Source organism: Apus apus, chromosome 15 (genome assembly GCF_020740795.1).
Source record: "Apus apus isolate bApuApu2 chromosome 15, bApuApu2.pri.cur, whole genome shotgun sequence".
In the NCBI taxonomy this organism is placed as follows: domain Eukaryota; kingdom Metazoa; phylum Chordata; class Aves; order Apodiformes; family Apodidae; genus Apus; species Apus apus.
Genome location: NC_067296.1, coordinates 5,449,239 through 5,469,638, shown reverse-complemented (window position 1 = coordinate 5,469,638; position 20,400 = coordinate 5,449,239). Strand labels below are relative to the sequence as shown.

The 20,400-nt window shown below is 48.3% G+C and overlaps 1 protein-coding gene across 10 annotated transcripts in view; it reads left to right on the top strand.

Annotated features, from left to right (window-relative positions):
- ZHX3 (zinc fingers and homeoboxes 3) overlaps positions 1-20,400 on the top strand; it is a 47,352-nt gene that overhangs the window by 20,264 nt on the left and 6,688 nt on the right. For 9 of the 10 annotated variants that reach the window (XM_051632789.1, XM_051632787.1, XM_051632793.1 and 6 more), the window contains one exon: positions 16,932-19,861. In XM_051632789.1, coding sequence (XP_051488749.1) covers positions 17,092-19,861 — 2,770 coding nt within the window. In that variant the 5' untranslated portion in view covers positions 16,932-17,091. Of the gene's footprint in view, positions 1-10,024; positions 10,053-16,931; positions 19,862-20,400 lie in introns of those variants that run through there. The other variant, XM_051632796.1, reaches the window with a different exon arrangement.

Sequence of the window (20,400 nt, the reverse complement as noted above, 5' to 3'; positions counted from 1 at the left end):
TGACTTGTCCCTCTGGGCAGCTCACGTTGTCTTGTGTGAAAGGCAGATTCCATCCTGCATGGCCCTTTCCAGACCTATTACCTGACACTTGCAATATATGTCATCCACTGAGAATGATCTGAGCACTGTAGATAAGCACTGATGTGGTTTGATTGTCTGTTGTATTAAAAATTGCATGTTTATCAGAAGGATTTGGGTTTTGTTGTTTCTGTTTGCGTGAGCCTGGACTTCTCCTCTTGGAGGTCAGAGGGGTCTGGGGCATGGAGCTGTGCTGCAGCCTGGGCTCTGATGTTCTTCTGGCCTCTGTGAGCTGCCCCCCCGGAAGGTATTGGAGTGTGTGGGGAGGGGGTACTGCTGGGCTCCAACAGCAGCCCTCCCCACCCTGCAGACTGGCAGGAGCAGCCAGCCTGGATGCTATTGAGATGCCTTCACCCAGCCCTGACTGGTCACGGTACCCCAAGGGTCTGGAAGGCTCCAGCAAAGGCCACTTCTAGGTTCTGTGAATGGAGTGGGGTGTGCTGAGAGATGCTGTAGGCAGTTTTTCTTTAGGAAGGCAGAGAACTGTGCCTGTGACCCGTGGCAGTGTGGATAAAGTCCATTCAGTTGTTTTTGTAGCAACACAAACCGATAGCACCCCAGGTTCAAGGAGAGGCCTTGTGCAAAGGGAAAGGCTTTTTGAAGTTTGGCTTAGAGCTAAGGCTGAAATATTCCATTTCTTCCAGAGGTATTTATGAATGAAGATGCAAATCCAAGGTGCAACTCAGGCACTGGTAAGCTCTTACTCACTGGAGGCCACCCTTTAAAACAACACTACTAACTGCAGAGGAAAAACACCTCCTTATCTCCCAGCTTGATCTGGAGCCTTACAAGCACTTTGGTGGCTCAGCTGTCTGCAGCACTTGGGAAGCTGTCTGTTACAACCCATGCTCCAAGTTTTGTTTCCAAAACAACCCTTTGAGCATGTTGGGCTGGAAGGGAAACTCGTAATATTTCTGTACTGATATAATTCAGCATTGTCTCTTGGCACTGCTTTTGTATGCAAACTGGGATTTGCATACACATTCACCTTTCTGTCTAAAGGTGACCCGTTAAAAGGATCATCTCTGGTAAATAACTAGACTGGGGGCTCACAAGTCCTGTGTTCAATTACTTGCTTTGCTGTAAGCTTCCTGTGTCCTTGGGCAAGTTACTTAAAATTGCTCTGTGCCTCATTTCCCTTTCTCTAGCACGGTGGTGACAGCATTTCCCTTCCAGCCAGGGGCTGTGGCAGTAGGAAGGCAGTCTGTGCCCTTTTCCATGGCCAGTGTGTGAAGAGCTTGGATGGAGTAGGAAGTGTGACCATCTCATGGGCCTTTCTTCTCCTCTCCTGGGGAAAATGGAACAGGATGATTGGTTTAAATGGTTTTGTAGGTGCTCAGAGCTGTTGCTCTGAGATATCCTGGGACTTCCCACACACTGCAGAAGAGGTGGTTGCTCCCTGAGCTGAGAAACCTTCCTTAGCATTGTTTTCGGTTCTTCCTTTAGCTTTAAATTGATGGTCAGTTTGGGTAGGGCCCATTTCTGGTGCTCCTTTGGCCTCAGCATGAAGTTTTCTTTTAATGTATTCTGTGTTTGTTCCTGTGCTGACTTCCTGCTTTAAACCTGGGTGGATGCTGGGAGAGGTGATGGCTTTGTGGCTAGAGATGCTGGTACATGGTGCTGCTTCCAGCTGCAGTGTGTGGATGGACCTCAAGCAGATCGTTTCATCTCTCCCTGCTTTGGTTTCCTCCTTCCCAGTGGGGGCTTGCTGCATTTATGTGCTGCAGAGGAGCAGTGCTGAACCTCCTTCATCCTGGTGGCATGCAGCCACTTTTCCCTCTGCTAGAGCCTGATGATCCAGGCTGGATCTGGGAGAGCCACTGGCCTCAGACCCCCCACCCCATGTTAGCACCTCCAGCAGAGACCAAGCTCCAGCCACTGTGGGATGCTGTGGTTGAATAGATGGAAAGGGGCATCCTTGAGACGTGCAGAAAATCAGGCCTTGTGGTGGTTGTGGGTGGGTAAAGGTGCTCCTGGGCAATATGTGCCCCTCCAGAAATAATGAAAATGTAGATCTCTGTGTTTCCCTCTGGTTCATATAGTTGTGCAGGCTGCTAAGAAAACCAAAGCAACTTAGCAGCAGAGTGTAAACTGGGGCCAGATCTTTCATCTCTGGTGTGAATACCTGTTGTATGAAGGTTTAATCACCTGTGCAAGAGGCATGGCCCAGGAAGTGGGAAAATCCATCCTTTCTGGACAGAAGCTTTGCTTCTGGCCTTCCCAGAAAACAGAACACCAAGCCCTCTCCTCTTCAACTATCTTGAGTTATTTAATGAGGTGCTGGGTGGGATGCTGTGAGGCTGGGCAGCTGCTCTCCAGGGCAGGATAACAGGTTGGGGCTGCTTGTAGACCAGGGGTTGTAAACCTCAGATTTCAGGTAGGTGTGCCAGCTATTCCCTCAGACTCTGCAGGTATCTGGGAACCCTCCCAGAGTAAACCTGTGTCTTGAATAGCAAGCTGGATGGTGGTAAAAGGGAGGAAATAAAATTGTCACTATAGGGGATGTGGTATCTTCAAGCACTTCTACTGTCTAACCTGCCTTTTTTCCCCCCTTGTGTGATTTGTGTTGTCCTCATTCTGGGACAATGCACATTTAAGGCTGTAGGATTTCCCCTAAGTTGTGGGTCTTGCAGTTGTTCAAGCCACTTTGTGCTGGGGAGGGTGAGCTCCAGACTGGAGTGCATGTATACAGAAGATCACACGGACGTGTGACTTGTGAGAACCTTCAGAGTTGCCTCTTGGAGGATTCTAAAAGGAGATGGTCTGGAGAGTGGCTCAGTGAGGGTCCCTTGGGGAGAATTTAAAATGCCATGGAAGTAACTGCTGGTGGAGGAAGGGAGAGATGAGAAGATGCCAGGCAACAAGGAGGAGGCTAGCAGCTGTTTCCTCATGTAGATGATCCCTGGTGAACAGTTTCAGAACACCTGGAGGCTCTGGGGGACAGCGAGTGGTGTGTTGCTCACTGTAACTTTAATATCCTCCCAGGAGCAGGGCTTGGCCGGCCAGCAGCTGCAGTCCTGAGGGACCGTGCCCAAGATGGCAACTTGTGTAACCTCAAAGGTGAGGGTATGTTCTTTGCTAGCAGCTTTTCACTGCTCAGCAGCACTTGCCAGGTGGTGATGAGACTTGTGCCTGATTTTAGAAGGGAGGAGAAGATGAAGGGTACTGATAGGAGCAGCTGACCTCGAATTCTGGGTGCTGCCCCTAGTGACTGCTGATGTGAAAGCATCAAAAGAGGGTCTAGAACCTCAAAACCAGTGGCAGTAAAACTTCAGTGTTTTGGACAGTGCTGCAAACCACTTTCCCAGCTGTCACTGGAAGGTACGTACAGTTTTCCAGCATTAATCCAGGGAGAGGTCACTTAACAAACCCTCTCACTCAGCTGCTCTGCCTGATCCTGGCCTCTTGGGTAAGCAGCTTGACGTGAGGATTTGTGTGATTGATCTTAGGAGCTTTATTACCCTTGTGGGGTTTCACTGCCAAGCTACCTCATCTGCTTCCAACTTGGCTGGGGACAGGTCCTGCAGGCTGGGGACACTTCTTCCCCTTGCTCCCCTGATGCTGTAGACATCTATTTGCTTAATCTTTTGGAGGCAGGTGATGATGGGCTTGTGTATGGAGGGAGTTCCTGCTGCCCTGAGCTTTATCCAGCATCACACACTGTCACTTTGGTGCAGTATCAGTGAGATACATCCAAGCCTGCTCTCTCCCAACCCAAGGAAGAAAGCAGGTGCCTGGAGGACCATGTGCTGTTAACCTGGCTACGATTTGGACTGCTGCCCTAGAAAGGAAAGGCTCCAGTATGCCAAGCCCCTGAGCCAGCCAGTCGTCCCCATTCCTGTCTTTGCAGGCTGCCTGCTGACACAGCAGAAATACTATTTTTACATTACAGTCCCCTGTGCTGACTCCTCCTGCTTTAGTTTAGTTTATGCTCTTAATTTTGTCATTGTGTTAAGCAGAGTTAATGATGCATACTCTGCCATTCACTCTGATGATGATGATTGTTTTAAACTGGTGTAATGAGACCACCTTTATTTCTGTTCTGAGAAGGGAGGAGGAGGTCTTGATTTCTCTTTCTCTGAGGCTCTAATGCAGACTGTGATGCTTCTGAGGAGTGTAAATCAGGAATATTTATGTTATCCATGGTACGCTTTGCAATGAGAATTTTTCCACGTTCAGTTGAAGGGCTGGGAAGTGTTAGATTCCTGAAAGACAGCTTTTCTCCTAAGGCTTCAAATTAAATCAGCTCTAATGAAACGAGAGCCTTCAAATAGGCAAACTGTTGTGTTTTTTTTTTATTGACTCTTATTTCATTCCTTGGTTATTCCCTTATTCCCATGAAGGATGCTGTTCCCATCCTGCTAGTCCTGCACCCAGTCTCCTCTAACTCACACAATTATTTGTGAAGGGCAGGATGATTCCAAGAGGGAAAAAGGCAGTAGTCTGTTCTCCTTTAAGCAGCATGATGATAGAAAACAGGCACAAATCCTTTCCCTTTTTTCTCCCATCATTTCCCTTTTAGTTAACAGTCTGCGTGTCTGATCGGGGCAAATGAAGCAGCTATTAGTAAACATTATTTGCAGCTGTCAGAGGAAGGTGCAAAAAGTCCTGGAACATTTATACATTTATCATTTGGGTTTTTTCATGTCTTACTTTTTTTTTGACAAATTCATCTGGATTTTTGATAGCAGTGTTGTTTAGTGGTCTCTATAAATTATGCAACAAAACAGCCAGAAAGCTGTTCTGTACCTGTGCAGCAGCAGGTTATAGGAAACAGGAGCTCAGGACTGATAGGCAGCTTTGTCTGCCTGGTGAAGAATTGATGGAAGCTTTTTGCTGGGAGTGGGGTTGGCCCAGATGTCCTCCAGCAGTCCCTCCCAGCTGGAGTTGTTGTATGTTTCTATGGCACCCACAAAGGCCCCAAAATAGGACATGGGGGAACTGAGCCAGCAACACAGCTCAGCAGTGGCCTGAATTCTGCAAAGGGGCCTGTGCAGAGCTCTTTGGAAGTGCAAGTGTTGTTGTTCCTTCAAGATGAGCCAGCACCTGCTTGTGAGGACGGGACTGAGGTTTCTCCCAAGACCCAAACGTGTGGCAGGAACCCTTGGGGTTGGCATGTTGGTGTCAGAATCCAGAGCTGCCACTGTCCTCCCCAGGCAGAGAGCTGGGGTGGTGAGGGGGCAGCTAGCCTCCTTGCACTTGTGTGAACATAGAAAATACTGAGAAAACTCATCTAATACAGCTGTGGGAGATGTACTAATCTTCATACCTGGCTGCATGCACAGAAAGTGGGGATTTATTTTGAGTTTTATTTTCTGTGGGGGTGTTTTTGAAGCCTATGGCCAAGACCTGAAGATAGGTTCAGTATGGCTTGGCAGTAATTGGGCAGTATTTGCATAATGATAGTAATTGCCTTGTTCTTATTTCCTACAATTGGTTTTCAAGACCGTGCTGCAATGTGACTTAGAGCTCTAAGTATTTGTCTCTGTTGGCAGCTGGCAATGTAGTATTAGCTGTGACTCTCTTTACAGAAATAAGTGCTCAGTGTTGGAGCTAAATTGAATAATATGGTGGTGTTCATATCTTAATCTTCCAAATAGCTCTCATAAGTTTGCTACATTGATGTTTGAAAGGCTTAAAAATAATAAACTCCATTGTACAGAGCTTTGAATACAGAGTGGAGGCTTAATAACTGCTGGCAGTTCATGGGCAGACTCACTAGCACATGGCAAGGAAGCAATTCTCCCACAGTGCCTGAATTTTTTTAAATTAATCTCCTCATATCAATCCACAAATTAATGATCAATATTTTTAATAAAGGCTTGCAGGAGATCTCAGTCCAGAACACTAAACCATTTACTCAGGCCATTATAAACACCTCTTCCTCAGCAGTGTGCTGAAAGCTGTCTCCAGGGTAGGTGGAGTGGGCTGGTGAGCTCATCTTCTGAACCCCTGTCCCCTCTTGGAAAGTAACAGCCCAGCTCCCAACCTTCTGCTTTTCACAGGAAGGGGAAAAAAAGCCAAGTACTTGGTGGTTTGGGGTTTTTTAAATAATGTTAAAAAAAATGAGGTCTCTGGGCAATTGAGTGTCAAAGGGAGAGCTCTGCAAGCAGGAAGCTGGCTTTGCTGATTTTTCTCAGGAGGTGTCTGTAGTTCCCCTGCATCTTTGTGAATGAATTTTTAAATGAGGAGTTGCAGAGGACAGCTAAGGAAAAGGCTGGTCAGACCAGCGGGCATGATTTAAAAAACAAACAAAACCAGGAGAGGGAAAGGAGAACACGATTTGTTTATCACAACTGAACTTGAAACTAATTATAAATGTCTGTCTTCTGAGAATAAGGAAATTCCTTTAGCTTCCAGCAATAAATAACTGAGATGCTTTCAGCTCACAGCTGACCTACGGAGGATGATGAGTTTTCAACTAAAAAAAATACTTGACTCTCCAGTAAGGACAATCCATTGCAAATGTCACTAAACAGCTGGAGAAGAGTCCTGACAAGCATGGTTCATATCACAAAGAACCCTTGAACTTTGTTCTGTATCTCTGTAGTGTCCAGGGTGGCTTGACAAATTGGGAACAAATACGGTTTTCAAACCAGAGAGCAGGTGACAAAGATTGCATTTGGCTGGCAGGTGCACAATTTGGACACCTGGATCTTGCCTGTGGAGATCTCGAATGAAATCCCAAATCCATTTTACTCCTACTCTCAATCCCAAAAGAAAGGGTGAGTATTTCAGAGAGAGGGAGAAGGTTGTCCCCTGTGAGCTCTCAGGGGTCAGTGGATGAGGGTTTGGTGGTAGTTCTCCATGCCTGCTTTTCTTGGCAACTGAGTGGTGGAGCATCTAACATTAGCTGTGGGGAGGACTTCTGAAGCTTGGTATCTCAGCAAAGGGTTTGGCTGTTAGGATGCTGAGCTCTCTTAACGACCAGCCCTCCTCTATGCCAGCAGGACCTTTGGGAATTGGGGACCTCAGGAAGTCTGTCACTTACGTAGGTACTAAAAAGGAGCTGGACTTTTTTGGAAAATGGTGTTCCAGCTGAAGGAGCTGAAACTTGCCAGTCTGACCATATGCTTCTGAAGTTCTTGTGGTTCAGCACTTTAGGCCAGGGTATTGTCTATTTAAGGCAATGGAAGAAAGCCCTGTGCCACTCTTGCAGGGTAGGTATGTGAACTGTAAGCATCAGAACCAAATGGTAGTTCTAGAATTAGATGGTGTCCCTAATTTCCCTCTTCATTTTTAAGTGGATGCAGCATTCTTCACTTTACAGTCTCAACTGTTGTGTTGCATTGTACAGGGTTGAACATCTGCCCCTTCCAGCCACAAAAGTGGCTGTGCTCCAGTGGTGGGTGGTTGATTTCTATTCAGGGATCCTCTGAGGCCTGGAAAAGCTTGAGTATTAGGCATGACAGATCCATTTGACTCCCTTCCTTCCACCATCTGAAAGGCCAGAGTTGGCCTTCTTGGTTTGTCCATGCACCAGGCATAGCACAGAATAACCCTACCAGCTGCTGGTACCGAACAGGAGGCCTCAGCAGGCACCTATCCATCCCACACCAGCTCTAGAAGAAGAGAGGGAAGATCTGTCATCAGCTTCATAGGGAAGGGCTGTATTGCTGGGATCCTACCCATAGCCCCCTGGCTAGTGGATGCTTGTCCCCCATGCAGCAGCTCCTCTCCAGAGGTGTTGTCCTGCTGCCTGGCAGGGAAGAGAGCAGGCAGAGCAGCTGTGGCACCCTGCAAACCTCTGCAGACATACCTTGCCCCACATTAAAAATGGTTGGGATGATAGAGCAGAGCAAGGAGGAACAAGGTGCTGGTCCCATGCAGGTCTCAGCCCAGTGTTTCCTTCCCCCAGCATTGTGCTGGTGATTAACTGGTGTTGGCTTGGCAAAAGCCTTTTGAATATTCATTTGGCTGATGGGAGATGAGAGTAGGGTAGCTCCTTGAAATCAGTTTGGGGAGGGGAAGCAAATAAGACTGCCTTTTTCTTGCTGCTAGTGCTACTTGAACTCTCTCCAATGTGTACTTCACATGGATAAGTGATTGCAGAGACCTCAGCCTACCTAGCAAGCCTGCTCTTGTAGAGAAAAAATTATACTCCCTGCATGCTTGCCATCCCCACTCAAAGCCCATTTCTCATTAATATCACTTCATATGTATCACTGCAGCTCGAAATGCCATTCCTCTTCTCCCCACCCATTTCCTTGACTGGCTGTGACACACAGGAACTACACCCAGTGCTTGACTCGCCTCTCCTGACCTTTTGTAACTTGGCTCCAAATTCCTTTTTTTGGGTCTTTTGCAAAACACTGTCAGAAGGGAAAAATCCTTTGTTAAAACACAGCCAACTCCTGCCTCAACGTGGAACAGTTTGTTCTGCTAAAAGAATGAGCCAGTTCAGTGAGCAGAAAAACATTGCCATAAACCAGCAGACTCAATAAGCTGCAAAAGCCATCGGCTGCGCTCGGGGTCTGAAAGGATAACTCTAAAGCAGGATCCATGGGGGAGAAAAAAAAAAATAAATCCACCATCCCAACCTGCCAAACCCCGTTCCCTGGTTTGCAGCCGAAGTATTTTGCAGTTGTCTTTTTGGTTATAGCAACTGTAAGTGGGGGAATGGGAGCGGATGCTGAGCCAGAGCGTAACGCAGCTCTTGAAGCTAACATCTTGCAAAAGGGCACGGGGGATGAAGTAATCCAAAAATGCTCAGCTGGGAAGGGGCTGCAGCACTCTAGTAGTCTTCAGTCTGTGCTGCAGATGGGCTCCACTGCCCTGCGCTTGCTGCCTGGTACTGTTTAGTAGCTCAGTTTAGTCCTCCCCACCCACTTCTTGTTCTAAAGCTGTGGACGCTTTATTTCCCTGGAATTGCTGCGAGTTTGTCCCTTAAGTGGCTGCTCAGTGACTGGTGATCATCCTGTATTCACCAAGTGTTTCTTCACTGCTTGAGGGACTTGGATGCTTGGGGAGAAAATCTCTCCAGAAGGCTCCTGTGTTTGTGATTCTGCAACAGGATGGTTTCAGTGCTGGTAAAAAAGCTCATTCTGGTTTTCTTTTAACAAGAAGTGTGCTAGCATCTAGAGCTATGGTTCCCAAATTTGGGGTGATTGCCCCCACATAGGGTCACCATATAGAGGTGGATGAGCAAGGCTGGAAGTGGGGTTATGAGAGCAGAAGTGCTTCAAAAACACAAGGTCAGGGGCTTCCCCTGGTGTTGACTGTTTGGGACTGGATGGGCTGCAGCACCACTCAGTTGTCATCAGGTGCTCGTACCTGAGAGCTTCTCACCAGCCTGGGTGAGCATTTTCTGCTGATTTAAAAGGCTCAAGTACCCTTGTCAGAAATCTAACATGGACCAAGATATACCTCTGGTTCTCATTTTGCTTTGGGAACTGGGAGTCCAAGCTCCCCAATAGTTTTTTTTGCCAGTTTGGAGCCAGTTCAGCGATTCCAGCTAAACACATTGCAAAGAGCTGCATCTGCCAGAGCTGGGCCTGCCATACCTAAATGGTGATGCTCCAGGCCAAGCTCTAAGTGTGGGATCACGTGGCGTGTTGCAAGTCTGAACATGGTGGGGCAAATTATTATTGACTGGTATGTGGTCATTTGAGGTGTTGGTGACTGAACAGCAGTCATGAACAGATCTTTCTGATAAAGCAAGCAAAACTTCCTCGAAGACCCACAAGGGGCTGAAATTGGAGCTCTCATGCATTTATAAACATGAATGATGTCCTCATACTGTCCTGTTCAGGCACAGCCCAACCAGCTGAGTGTGAGGTGGGAGACCCAAATACCAATGATCTGAGGGACTGCTTGAAGCTCCAGTAGTGATATCTGGTGTCCTCTGCTGGTAGTGTTAACCTCGGAGCTGGCTCTGTCAAGAGATGATTATCTGTCTGTTGGACCTTTTCCTTTGGGGGAAAGCCAGGAATGTTTTGCAACATGGACAAAATCTGAGGATTGAAGCTATTGAGGTGGGTCCCTGGGAGGCTGGGGCTGTGAACCCTGCTAAGGTGGTGTAACTCAGAGCAAATCTGTAATGAAACCTCTATGCCAAAAGAGATTTATTTGATTTATTAATTATTTTTTTTAAGATGTTAATGGTGTGATTGCATAATACATATTTTGTGCTTGATCAAATGGATGAGGGCAGAGGAAAAGGAGTGAGTGAATTAATGCTAGTGATGTTCAAACAGAAGCACGCAAAGCTCTGAGGGATGATCAGTGGTTTTGTTTTGATGTGCACTGTTTGTTGTTTGGTGGGGTTTCTTGTGTTTGTTGTTTTTTTTTTTATTCCTGACATTTTCCTGAAATATAGCACGCAGGCTTGTCTCTAAGGGGGGCACATTGCCAATAGTCTAAAGGTTATATTATCCTAGTGACCTATTTTTATACTCTAATCGCGTTCTGGTTCAGCCACCCCTTTCTAGCTTTCCATCTCTCTTGGTTTTGTGCTCATCTGAAGAAAAAGCTGAGATAATTACAGTTAGTCCCAGGGTGCTAAAGCAGCAAGCCAGCCTCTGTCCAGGTGACAGTGACAAAGGCAAGTTGCTGCTGTTCTGGAAGCATGAGAGCAACCCAAAAACAGCTCAGACAGGGGAGACAACTTGAAACAGGGCTACGAGGAGCACTGCGGGGCGGAGGAGAGAGGACTTCTCTTAAAGGCAAATTTAAAATGGAGAAGTAGAGCAGTTTGTAGAAGGGCAAAAAATTAATGAATAGCTCTGTTTAACTTGCCTAAATGGGAAAGATGCTTTTCTACTCTAGGCCTGCCAAGTAATGGAGAATGAAAACGATTGTTCGGTCAACCGGCTTCCACTGCCTGCAGACTGCACACGCGTTTTCAAAGCCAGGCTTAAGCTCCAAAGCACCCTGACCAGTCAACATAAAGAGAAATTGTTCCTTAGTACAAATGTTGACTCTGTGATGCTGCTTGAAGCTCGAAACTGCTGAAATTTGTGCGCGTGTTTGGACGTTTGTGCAGTGCAAAATAATAAGCTGTGAGGAGGCTTTTCTTGCCCGCGTGGCTTCTCTCAGGTTGCGGTTATTTTATTGCTGTTCCTTTCTTTATTCTTGGTGAGAGCACCTGGCTTTGGAGTGCCTGCAGTGATAGTGCCGTGGCAATCCGCTCTGGAGAGGAAAATCTCATTATCTGTTCGTTCATGAGAACCTGCAGTCCCATATGGGGTTAAACCCCAAAAGAATTAAGTGTGTCATGACCATGGTCTGGGTTATGGACCGGGCTCTGGGTGGCAGATGCTAGCTACAGGCAGGTGCCAACCCTAGGCATGGTGTGGAGATGTGCACAGCTTGCTGGGAGCTGGGGTGATGCGCTGCTGCTGGCATTTTTAGGCTGCCAGAGTTGGTCCCATGACTTCCCTTCCAGCTGCAGGCTTTGCAAAGTTACTCAGGGAGGATGTTGGACCCCAGCTCGCTGGGTTGCACAGCCACAGACCAGGAACAGAGGAGCTCAGTCCTGCCAAATTTTGCCTTCTCTGTTACAGAGCTATTGCTGGCACAGCTAAAAGAGAGGTCCTGTTGCACCTGGGAAGTTGGGATTTCCTTTGGAGAGGTGGGCTGTTCCCTCCAACAGTGTCTTCTCTGTATTGAATCAGAGTGATGTAGCCTGAGAGGTCTTTGCCAAGTTACCAGAGCATATCCATCCACATAGTGTGTCCCTGGGGTGGGTTAGCAATAGCTGCCCTCTTCCTGGCAGGGGACTGTGTCCTCCAAGCCTGTTGGTGATGCTGCTGCACACCCTCTCCTTTTGCTTTGTTAAGCTTTTGTTGCAACCAGTGCCTGGGACTGCAAGTTCGTGGTGATGAAATCCAGGGCTACCATGGCTGGCAACAGGGACAGCCATGGGGCTGTGCCCCACCTATGCCTCCCCTAGCTGCTGTGTGGACCTGTTTTTCCTCCCCAGCACCCAGGTAAATGCACCCAGTGCTACTCAGAGCAAACTGGGGGTCTGCTGTGCTGGGAGGGGACCAGCTGCAGATTTCCCTCTTGGATGCTTGGTGGTGGGTAGAGGAATGCAGATCAGCTCTTGAATCTGGATTCTGCAGAGAGCACCCACTTGTTGGCTGGCTACAGGGATGTCTTGTTTACTGGCTGTTACCACTGGGGAGGTGGGAAGTCATCTGTGGTCTTCCCAAAGACGGATGTGCATCTCCTGGGCCTGGCCAGAAGTAGAGCCTGAAGGGGAGTGACAAAAACTCTCAAACATCAACTTATTTTTCCTTCTTTGAAATTTTTTTTTTCTTCTCTTTTTCCTCCCCCCCCCAATATTATGCTATCAACTGGGGCCTGCGGAGTTTCAACTTAAAAACAAACTGCTATTATTTAAAGTGCCAATATTGTGCTTGGCTTCATACGAGACAGAAACATCAACTTTGTCTCTGACCTGGGGAGTGTGTCTGCCTGCCTAGCAGGCACCAAAAGTGTTGAGAAAACTGTTATTTTACTTCTATTTTGGTGTTGGTTTTTTTTTTTAATTATTTTATTTTGTTGAACTGAGCGTTCACTCTTCAGCAGAGCTGTGTCCAACAGCAGAGCCCACAGTGGAGTATGTAGCTAACCCTACATGTCCACGTGGAGCCTCGTCCCCAGCACAAGTGTTGGGAGTCCAGGAGTTGGCTGGGCTGGGGGCAGAGAAGGGTGATTGTCCCATTTTACCCATGCCCTGGTGGTGGGACTGGAGCTGCTGTGTGCTGGCTGGCTGGTGATGCTGCCTGGTGGGTTTTCTGGTGGTTGTTTCTAGGCGAGGTTTGCAAAAGGTCACAAAAATTAATCTTCTAACTGGGGACCTTGGCACTGCGAGGAATGAATGTTTTGCATTAACAACCTAACTCGTTAATTCACTGAAACATTTAAAACCAAACCAGTTATATCCAGCCAAGCTGGAAAAAGCTGAAAGTTCATACTCAGCAGTGCAGATTTCGAAACCTCCCTTTGTTAATCTCTGCAGAAGTAATTTTTCTGAAATTGCTAAGCTCACTTTGACTGGTCTCGGCCATTGTTTTCCTCAGCGGAGGCAAAGCTGCTTTGCAGAGGGTTGGTGGTGTGTACCTGGATCTGCTGATGGGGATGGGAAGGCTGCTGTGCAGGCGAGGAAGGAGGGTTGGGATGGGGAGCATTGCAGGAAGGAGAATGCTCGTGGGAGTGTTGTAGGTTTGGTGCTGTCTCTAGCAGAAATGCTGTGTTGTTTTCATGGATTGGGAGGTTAGAGTCAGTTCCTGGTACTTTAGAAGTGAGAGAGATGTCCCCCCAGGCATGTGCTGGGCTGGGACCCCATCTGGCCAAATGCTTTCAGTGTTCGTTTCTCTGGGAGCATCACTGGGATCAAATCAATTTGACTCTTAAGTCAGTTCTCCTTCAAATTTCCAACAGCTGTGGCATGTTTACGTGAACGGGTCATTTGACTCTGCTTACTCTGCTCCCTCACTACTAAATTAGCAGGTATAAATTAAATAGGAACCATAAATTTAAGTACAATCACTTTGTCTTCCTGCCTGTCAGGCTGTTCCATTCAGTTACTGTCTCTTTGCTCCAATTCATCATAAAATAATACAGAGGAAATCAAGTTCTTCACACACGGCTGGACGAACTGGTCTGAGCCATTTGCAGTGGTGCTGCACTGAGCTCCATTGTAATCCTGGCTTTTAATTGATTATTTTTTCTGCTATTAATTTATCCTATCCATTAAACCAGCCTCGCTTATTTTAATGATGGAGAAATCACTGAATTATCCGTTCTGTTATATATTAATGGTGTATTAAAGTATTAGTGCATTCCAGAAGGTGAGCAGTGAAAAAAACATGCTCTGAACATGTGGTTATGCAACTGTTCCATGGAAATGAAATGGACAAACAGTACACTTGATTAATTATTTCCCCCCCCCCCAGTAAATTAGCACTGTGATTCACTTCCAGCTAAATTTGCAATCTGTGTTCTCGGATGGCATTAATATTGGAGCCCCAGCAGGAGAGCTGTGGTGGCTGGGGCTGCTTTGATTGCATTTTTAACAAAAGTTGTTGGAGAGAGCACGGAGCTTGATGCAAATGTTCTGGTAAATGACATGCAGAGCTTTTAGGTTCTCTGTAGGTGGGTGAAACTGTTCACATTTACCTAAAATAATAGTGACTGTGTGCTCAGGAGAGGCACTCTCTTAACGTGGCACAATGGGGGTCTTTGTGTATCTCTGTTGCTCTGTATTGAGTTTACTCTCTTGATGGATAAAAATCCTCTTTCTGATGTCTGACAGCTCCATAAACTCTAGGTAAGATCCTTCTGGGACTTGAGCTGTTTCAGTAATGGAGTCTCTGGAACTGGATTTCTCTCAGGAGTTTGCTGGAAATGAAAAAACTCACAGAGAGCCCAGCGGTTTCTGCCAGACCTGTGGTAGAGCTGCAGAATAAAATTAAGTAAGAATTCACTTTTACCTTTGCTTCTCTGACATGAAACCCCTTTCAGCCTTTAAAGCTGTATTTTGTAGCCTTCAGGCTGGTCTTACTGGTTTTTTCCCTAATTGACTCGACTTGGAAAGGTCATCGTAGATTGTGTAATATTTAACTTAGCATCAAAAATGAGGATCTTGGGATTGGTGTCAAATGGATGCTGTTCCCTGCTGAATAGCAAAGTCCATTCATAGTCATCCAAGTATTCGACTTGCTAATGCTAATGAGTAACTTTCTGGCCCTCTGCAGAGGGAAAGACTAACCACGAGAAGGTGGGATGAGAGTGGCATAAAGCAGGTATTGAGAGGGTGCAATTCACACCATCTAAATCCAGATCACATCTTTAATACCTTGTTGTATTTCTAGAATTTATTTTTTTTTTAAGTTCCAATTTCTAGCTTTTCCTGACGCTTTAGCCTAGCAAACAGTCTTTTCTGATGCCAAGTCCAGTGATGACTAACACTATTTACAGGACTGTTTTGTAATCTCAGATCAGCCCACATTGAACGGGAAGTTACGTTTTCCCATCACTCTTTTAAATGGTGCCTGAGAGTTGCTGAGGCCAGGGTTGGCCATCCAGGCTCTCCTGTTGGAAAGCTGACATCACTTTTTCCAGAACCACTTTTTGAAAATAAAAATAAAACATCTAATGAAGTTGGAGAGGTCAAATTGTACTTCCTCCTTTTGATTATTTTGTTTGTTTTTTTTTTTTTAATTTTTTTTTTTGCATCATTCCTCTGTTCTAAAAGCCACTGACAAAAATAAGCAGAGGAGGTGTTGCATAAGCACCACAAAGTCATTTGCCTGATCTGCATTTCTCAGTGCATGAGATCAGCTCAGAATATCTGGTAGGAGAAAGCTACTGGTGCACAACTGCTGTAACTGATAGGAGGCACCTCTCTGAGTCATCTGGTAGGATGGTAAGTTGCTGGTTTGTTGGTGGGTTTTTTCCTTTAGTTCAACTTTTTATGAGTGTTTTTCTAAAGCTCCCTCTCTGTTACTGTAAATCCCAAGAAAATCTGGCACGGTCTGTGTTACATGAATCAGTGCATCCATATGATTCCAAGTGACCTTGCAGTCTGGAAAAATACCATTTCATCCTTCGGATAGAAGGAAAAAAAACTAGTCTAAAGGAAAAAAACAAACATGTTTCTGTAACAAAGGTTCACGGAGGGGTTAAGGCAGAGATGTTGCTCCCTCAGATATGCTGCCTTCCCTGTCACTGGGACTGTCACCAGGAATCCAGATCATCACCAGGCAAGTGGCTCCTGGTGCCAGCTACAGCAGACAGCTTTACTGACCTCGGGTCGTGATCTGAGGCACGGAGCATCTGCTATGCAAATGGCAAAGCTGCATCAGGCCAGGAATGTAGTTGTGGCAAATGCCTTGGACAGCCCTGGCCTTCCACAGGCTGGAGGAGACCAGGAACTGCTTTAGCTTCAGCAAAAGGAAAAAAAAAATATCCTTTTTTTCTTTTTTTTTTTTTTTTTACATGGCAGGGCTCTGGTCACCCCAAGTCCAGAAAAATGGGCTTGTGTTGCAGGGAAATTCCACTTTCTTAGGAAATAACCCCAGTGCACTGAGTTGGGTGAATGCCAAAAGCTGCAAAGGTGGTGGGAGGGGAAGGCTGGGAGCCAGGAACATGTGTGTGATGCTGCCCTTGAGTTTTGAGACCTTACCTTCTCTTGCAGCTCCAGCTGAAGACTCAACAGATGCTGTTAAAACAGCAGTCACATGTGCATGGGGTGTGGAGAGCATCTCACATACGGTTTGTGGCCTTGCTGAGTTGAGGAGGTCTGAAATTCATGGTCCTGGCTGCAGCATCCTTGCTCCCAGCAGCAGCAGCAGCAGAAAACAGGTGTCTCTGTAGGCAGAGGCTCTTACTTCAGGCACGGTGTGTTGAACTGGTGAGAAACTTCCTGACAGGATGGTTGGAAAATTCTGACTTTGAAGAAATGGAAATGTTCAGTGGGGAACAGGTTGATTTTGGGTCAGGTTTTTCTGATGGAAAGCAGGCAGGTTTCCCAGGGTATCTCTGCCTCATATCACTCCTGTGTGCTACCTGAGCCAGGAGCCTGGGCACCCAGGGAGCCCAGGCACTGCCCTCTCCTCCGAAACACCGTGATGGGTCTTGGCAGGGCTGGATGAGGGGAAATTTTGGCAGTTTTCCTCCACAAATGCGAATTTGATGCAGGCTGTAAAAGAGGTATGTTTGTGTTTGTCTTTAAACAGGTGATTCACAGGTTGCATGTGTGAAAATACAGTAAATCCAAGGTCAAGTTAATTTTTCCAGTGAAAGAGGCTGCAAATTATTTATTGAGTGGAACAGCTAAGTACTAGGACAGTTGTGCTTTGATTTCAAGGGGACTAACCCCTCCTCCCTCTCCTTATCCTCAGGTTCAGTGGCAAATATGAACATTTGTCAACATTTGACAACAACTCCATGGGACATCATGAATTTGCTGGAATCTGGACCACAGAGCACTTGCCATAGTGCTGTTTGAATTTAAATTTCACTTACGTGAAAGAAAAATAATCACCTGGATCAACTGTAGTGATGGCTAGCAAAAGAAAATCCACCACTCCCTGCATGATACCAGTAAAAACACTGGTGCTTCAGGAGACTGAACTGGACCATGTGGAAGATGATCATGAGGGAACGAAGCAAGATGTCCCTGCGGAAGGGCCAGCAGCAAGTGATGCTGGTGCCAGTAGCAGTAATAATGGAGCTCTATCTAACGGGCACCGCGGTATTGCTGATGGTGACACTTTTATCTGCAAGTCTTGTGACTTTGGATCTCAAGACGTTCATCACTTCTTCAGGCACTTGGACTCTGAGCACTCAGACTTCAGCAAAGACCCTGCGTTTGCGTGCGTTGCGTGCAACTTCCTGGCAAACAGCCACGAAGGGCTCTCGCACCACAATGCAGAGTCACACGCTGGTGAAACGAGCTTCATCTGGAAGGTGGCTAAGCAGGACAATCGTACAACTGTGGAGCAAAGTCTCTGTGAGGCCACCAGCAGCCATGACCCTCCGGGAGAGGTCGCTGAAGAAGGAGCGGATGGCCAGTCTGAAATTATCATTACCAAAACCCCCATCATGAAGATAATGAAAGGTAAACCAGAGGCCAAAAAAATCCACACGCTGAAGGAGAATCTGTCAAGTCAGCTGGGCAGCGAGTCAGAGGTGAAAGATGGAGACCATTCATTCCCAAATGGGGCTGTGCCAGTCAGCCAGCCCACTGCAAGTTCAACAAAATCATCTCATATAGTGAATGGTTCTATCATAGGAAATGTCCCTGTTCTGCAGGCAGGTGTTGCACAACTTGTGTCACTACAGCAGCAACCCCCATTGCATCAGCAGCTACCTACGTCCAAATCCCTTCCCAAGGTGATGATCCCCCTGAGCAGCATTCCAACATACAACGCCGCCATGGACTCCAACAGCTTCCTCAAAAACTCTTTCCACAAGTTTCCCTACCCCACAAAAGCTGAGCTGTGCTACTTGACTGTGGTGACGAAGTACCCAGAAGAGCAGCTGAAGATCTGGTTCACTGCCCAGAGGCTGAAGCAGGGCATCAGCTGGTCACCGGAGGAGATCGAAGATGCCAGGAAGAAGATGTTCAACACGGTTATTCAGTCTGTGCCCCAACCCACCATTACAGTTTTGAACACGCCGCTAGTTGCAAACCCCGGGAGTGTCCCCCATCTTATCCAGGCAACTTTACCAGGCCACGTGGTGGGGCAGCCGGAGGGGACGGGGGGGCTGCTGGTCACGCAGCCCATTATGGCAAACGGGTTGAAGGGCACCAGCTCCTCCTTCACCTTGGCGGTGACCTCTGTCCCCAGGACGCAGCCGACGGCGCAGCACAGCACCGTGAGCTCCAGCAACACGTCAGGGGTGAAGGTGGTCAGCAGCGGCCAGTCGCTACTCACCGCCTGCCCAGCCATCTCCTCGCAGACCTTCCTGGATCCCAACGTGTACAAAAACAAGAAGTCCCACGAGCAGCTCTCAGCCTTGAAAGGCAGCTTCTGCAGAAACCAGTTCCCTGGCCAGGCTGAAGTCGAGCGGTTGACAAAAATCACGGGCCTTTCCACCAAGGAGATTCGGAAATGGTTCAGCGATAGGAGGTACCACTACAGGAACGTGAGAGGCAACCGGGCGGTCTTCCCTGGAGACAACACTCTTGATTCCCTGCCTGAAATACCCTTCGATGTCTCTCCCAGAGGGGTTGAGCTGAGCCCTGCAGCAGCAGCGGCTGCGCCGGCCCCTCACCACCCGCCACGGCGGCAGTCATGGCACCAGGCACCCGACTTCACGCCGACCAAGTACAAAGAGCGGGCACCGGAGCAGCTGAAGGCCCTGGAGAGCAGTTTTGCCCAAAATCCCCTTCCTGCGGAGGAAGAGGTGAACCGCTTGAGGGCGGAGACGAAGATGACACGGAGGGAGATCGATAGCTGGTTCTCGGAGAGGAGGAAGAAGAAGGTGGCAGAAGAAAACCAGAAGGTGGAAGAGGTGGCTCGGCCGGAGGAGGAAGAGGTGGAAAGTGGTGGGGGGGAAGGGGAAGACTCCTCGGATGAGCTGAGGGCTGCAAGTGAAAACGGTTCAGTCGACGCCTCTGGCAACAACCCAAACTCGGTGGAGCGGAAGGTGAGTCCCATCAAAATCAACCTGAAGAACCTCCGAGTGACTGAGTCCAATGGCAAAAATGAGTTACCAGGGGCTGGTGCCAATGAGAAAGGGGACGGCAGCTCCAGCCGGCCACCCACCCCTCCGAAAACCAAACTGAACTTTAAAAAAACAGCCCAGCAGCGGCATCTCCTGAAGCAGATGTTCGTGCAGACCCAGAGACCCACGAACCAGGAGTACGACGCCATTGTTTCCCAGACGGGCCTGCCGCGGGCCGAGGTCATTCGCTGGTTTGGGGACAGTCGGTACGGCTACAAGAACGGGCAGCTGAAGTGGTATGAGAACTACAGGCGGGGGGTTTTCCCCCCGGGGCTGGTGGAGGTCAGCCCGGCCAGCCGGGAGGTGCTGGAGGACTACTACGAGAAGCACAAGGGGCTGCGGGAGGAGGACCTGCCCGGCCTCTGCGAGCGCGCCCACCTCAGCGCCCAGCAGCTCAAGGCCTGGTTCTCGGTGAAGGCGGAGGAGGAGGGCAAGGGCCCTGTCCCCGAGGAGGCCTGCGCTGGCGAGGGCAGCCGGAAAGGGCCGTGTGAGGCTGGCTCGGAGCTGTCTGAGAGCAGCGAGTCGTGGGAGCTGGGCGGCCAGGAAGGCAGCGCCGGGACCCCCGATGCCCCCGGCCCACCGCCCGCTCCCCGGCTGGGTAAGATCCCCGTCTGAGGCAGGGCTGGCTGAGCGGGAGGGTTGGGGTGAGCACTGGGCACTGAGCAGGGAAGGGTTGAGTGTCTGGTCCTGCTGTTTGGGATTTCGCTGATGAAACAGTGAGGAAACCCCTGGGAGGGAAAGGGAGCAGGGAAGGAGGATGAGGAGGGTCCGGCAAGATGCGGTGAGTGTTGCTGCCTGCCCGCCCCTGCCTGCCCAAACCCTGCCTTTATTTTAAGCCTAAGCAAAACCAGCAGGAGTGTCTGGTCCTTTACTTCTCCTGGATCAAACTGTCCCTTAGGTTTATTTATGAAGGGCTGGGTATTTGGGAAGGAAGGGGCCTGGCTGCTGTCCCACATGTCACCAACTTCTTCCGTGCCTTCCCCTGGCCTCAGGCAGCAGATAAAACCAGTGCCTGCCTGCTCAGGCAAGAGCCTCCTCCCTTCCCTCTCCTGCCACCAGCTCTCCAGATGTGACCATCCTTCAGTGGCACAGAGCAAGGCTTGAATATTGAAGATGGAGGCTGCAAAGACGGAGAGG